The sequence below is a fragment of the Dermacentor andersoni genome, chromosome 4 (assembly GCF_023375885.2).
Source record: "Dermacentor andersoni chromosome 4, qqDerAnde1_hic_scaffold, whole genome shotgun sequence".
Classification (NCBI taxonomy): Eukaryota; Metazoa; Arthropoda; class Arachnida; order Ixodida; family Ixodidae; genus Dermacentor; species Dermacentor andersoni.
Window position 1 is genome coordinate 30,797,352 of NC_092817.1, and position 4,304 is coordinate 30,801,655.

The 4,304-nt window shown below is 39.3% G+C and overlaps 1 protein-coding gene across 1 annotated transcript; it reads right to left on the minus strand.

Annotated features, from left to right (window-relative positions):
* Nucleotides 1-267: 267 nt before the first annotated feature.
* LOC126536860 (Fanconi anemia group E protein-like) lies at nt 268-4,100 on the minus strand. The gene is made up of 8 exons (XM_050183880.3): nt 3,659-4,100; nt 3,466-3,564; nt 3,217-3,360; nt 2,162-2,288; nt 1,968-2,043; nt 816-888; nt 627-749; nt 268-496 (listed from the first exon to the last, which is right to left on the minus strand). The coding sequence occupies exons 1-8, from the start codon at nt 3,989-3,991 to the stop codon at nt 395-397; spliced, it is 1,077 nt and encodes a 358-aa protein (XP_050039837.1). The 5' UTR covers nt 3,992-4,100; the 3' UTR covers nt 268-394.
* Between the last annotated feature and the right edge of the window lie 204 nt (nt 4,101-4,304).

Here is a 4,304-nt window from a genome sequence, read left to right on the forward strand (position 1 = left end):
AGTCAACGGAATCTCAACAGCATCAATTAGGATGCCACAAGTCTTTATACCAATGTGTGCTTTTAATTTTTCAGATTTCTTGGCGGATTTTTTTTGCCATTCACATTTTAAAATTTGCCTACCAAGAACATTACAAACACCCAAACTAATCTTTCTAAATTTCTCTTATTTATTTTTATACAATAGTGACAGACACAATAAGGAACCATGCACATGTCTCGCTTAAAAAATAAAAATATATGCATTTGAAAGGGGAAACAAAGAAAGTGATGTAATAAACTCTTTTTTTTATTGCATTTATATATCAAGAACATTTCTGTACACACATATATAATGGGTAATTTCATGCATTGGATATTGTAATCATGATGCCTAGGTCTTTTGTAGGTATGTATCACGTGGTAAGTTTTCTAAGCATGTTCTGAATCGGCTTCTTCAGCAGTGTCCTGTTCACATTGACAACTTTCACAACACTGTCCAAACAAGCAGGTGACATCTGTGAGGGAAGGTGAAATAAATGAAAAAGTGATCATAGACATCCTGTAGCTCCAGGATGTCACATAATACATGTTTAAAGAAACAAGAAAGCTGTGTGGCAAAAAGAATAAAGCAAAGGAGGAGGTTACCTGTGAGCCATAAAAGCTGAAAAAATCCATAAGCAGCTTTGAAAACTTGCTGTCAGTACTCCTTTCGTCCTTGACAGAAGTAAGCCAGTTGACTAAATCTGCGGACACACTTTCTAGGGGACCCTGTAAAAAAAATTGTGTAAGTTTTTCAGGACATGCATATTAGCCATGAGGTGGTACATTCCTTACCCGTTTGAGGACTGCTGTGTGCACAAAGGTAACAAGTGAGTCAATGCAGGCCCTTGATTCTTGCAGCATTCTCCTGTACAGTGGTGTTCGTGTTACATAGTGCACCAAGAGATGAATCAAAGACCACAATATCTTTTTGCAATAATGACACCTACAGTTGAAATGCTCCAATGTAAACAACAAGCTGATGATGAAGGGCAAACAAGACTGTAAGTGAAATACTTGAATTTGTAAATTTTGAGCATTCTAACACTGTCCTTACTTCACCACTAGTGGCAGCAGTCCTACAGCTAGATTTGGTACTTTAGAATGTTGGATTGCATCAGACTTTGAGCAAAGCAAGGGTGGGTTTATATTCATACAATATATTTTCAAGCAATGGTGCATTCAAAAGAGGTGAAAATTTTTTTAAAATTTAACAAGCAACATCCTAACACATTTCTGACATCACAAAGTTATGCACCGTCAGCATAAGTTGAAACAGGAAATAACTGATCAGAACACCTGTTACATGCATTTACGTGGAAGTGCGACATCTAATCATTCTGTATCCAGTTTCTAAACAGAGTAATTCCAAGTGTAAGTATCTGAGCGTGAATTAGGCTACTGTTACAAATGTAGGTGAAGTTGGAAGTGGAACGACGTATCGGAGTAGTTTCAGAATTGTTCACGTTTGAGTTTAAGCTGATGGTAAAAAAACTAAAAGTAAAGGTGAGAGGAGTCACTAGCAAGCGATTGTAAATGCTATATGCCATATCTGTATAGCTATCGCTTATTAGCCCCTTCAATGACTAATGTCATTAAATTTTGGTAAGTTGTCTATTTCTATGTCTGCAATAAAAGGGCTGTAATTGCACCACAATTTAAAACATATGCATACACAACAGTCAGTGGATTATCCAGAAATTTTTTTCGGAGGAAGGGGCGGGCACCCACTTCTCCAGGGACAGGAAGGGTGGAGGGGAGCTGGTATGGCTGTGTACTAACCACCCCCTCGTGACGCCACTTGCAACAGTGATAACATGCACTTTACTGTCTACTTTCACAGGGTTCTTTGGATTCAAAGCGGTGAAATGTCTTGCACAACACTCTCCATACTAAGTTTGGCGCAGCACAAATATTTTGGCCAACAAATAAATTGCTAATAGGTACCTCAAGCAGATAGCAGCATAGTCTTTTGGTATCCCCTCCTTGATGAGTGTCTGCACAACATCAGTTTGTGTCTTGCCTATGTGAAATCACAAAAAAAGTCAGGAGAAGCGTTCATGTTAAGCACCCATAATACAAGTTACAGCATTACTACAGAGAGAGGTGTATATACATATGTAAAATGTTCGTCGACTAACCCATGCTCTCAGCAGAAACCAATGGGACTAGAAGGCCTTCAACTGTCACATGTGGCATATCCTTTGCGAAGGCTATGATTGAATCTATAAGTGAGCGAGCTGTGGTGCCTTCTTCCAAGCTAGAAACCTAAGAAAGAAACAAGCATATAACTTCGTAAGTTCGTAATATTGAACTTCTTAATATTGACTGAGCCATTGAAATTACAAACTACAACTTGATACTTCTTGATATAGTAAAGTGCAACTCATCTTGAGAGGAAAATAAATGATTTACATGAAAGCTATAAATTATTGCTCAAACATGGTTTTGTGGTAAGGGCCACATTGCGCTACTCCCTTTAGGAAATGAGTAGAGTTGTTCGAACAGTGAAATTTCCGAATAGAATAAAATATTTGAGAAAGCGATCTCCAAATATCAAACTGAATGTTTTTTTTTTTTTCATTTCTAGACAAAGTGAAATATAAGCTACGCATGGAATCCATTTTGTAAAACAACGGAAGAGAGAGGCTTATTTGCATTATTTTTACACATGCATGTGCTGCCGTTCATAACTGGATGACCTGTCAAGTGAAAAGCTTGTAAATTGAAAACAAATTTCAGTCATCTGTATGACAATGAGAGTAATGAAACCCGGGAACACACGTTACCATGATGTACATACATATAGTGTTGTGTTCGATAAATGAGAGAACCGAACATTGCTTTAAAGGGATCCAAAGATGGTGAGACTGGCCAGATAGTAACTTGCTTTGCTTAAATACATGCAACAAATTCGTATATAGGCTGCCTAAAAGGGGCATTATTATTGAATGAGCGGAAATTATTGAGAAGTTATCTACCCGTGCGTTTTTTCGAAGAGAAACAATTATTCAAATTTCGGAAAGATAATTCTCGAATTGAATAACAAAGACTGTTCGATATGTATTCAAAATTTCGAATTTGCGCACCTTTAGTAATTAGTGAAGGGGCACGTAAAATGAACTATGTTTGCAATAGGACACCAAGAATACTAAGCGTTGCTCTGTCATAGGCTGAAAACAAGACAGCGCTTTACCTTAGGCAAAAGAGCAGACTTCACGAAAACGACACCGTTGATGAGACTGATCTCCGATTTCAGTTCTGCAAACGAACGCAGCAGCAGTTGCATCTTTGAATCAGCGATAGTGTCCGTCTCCAGTTCATCACAAACCGCTGCGACCTGAAATCATTAAACGTCACTGCGTTAAAAACACTGTCCACACTACGTCATAATAGGACACTACCAAATATACATGCTCCTGCCATAGGCTATGCTCTTGCGTACCGTCTCTGGTCTGGCAGAAACCATGAAGGACAGGTCAGCTGTCCTAACAACCGTTTCATCGCAAGAGTGCAGGGCCTCCTTAATCTTTGAAATGTTCACCTGCAGTATCGAACAATGATCAACCCTCGACATCTTCGCATGAAAATGGCCAAGATCAATACAGTCAAAGTCCGACAGCGTAAAACTTTGTTACCTGTATTTCCTCTGGAAGTTCAGTCAAATCGTCTGGAGCACCACACACTTCAAGTTCATCCCTATCGGGTCTGTAGATTACACTGGTATTGCTAGGCACGATTTCTTCATGGGCTTCTTCAGCTTCTGACATTTCCATGTCTAGAAAGTCACCAAATGGCTCCGGTTCAGCTTCCCGGGGAAAGAAGTGAAACAGCGGTTCGCAACGTTCTTCAAGGTGTACAAGTTGCGAATCGGGTCGTTCATTTTTCTTCTTAGCTTTTAACTCTTCCAGCAACTCTAATACCAAATTGCGCTTGCAGTCTGCGTAGACGCGGCCGTATAGCGGGAACATATTTTGTCTGTAGCACCAACAACTTCGCGATACTACAGCATTTCGATCAAAGAAAGCGCGCTTGTAAACACGCCTTTGCTACTTCGGCTTGCTTCGACTCTTTCGTGTACTATAAATGGCTAACTACATGTTTCAGCAATTTGGTTTCGGTTTCGTTTTTTTTTTTTCTGCAGGGGTATCCTGTCAGTGCAGGTTGATTATTGAAATTAGACCACGGTAATGAAGGAAACATGTAAAACATAACGTGTAGCAAAGCAAACGTGTTCCAACCCAGTACAATTGACGATGACAATATCGGCGCTCTTGTTGACCT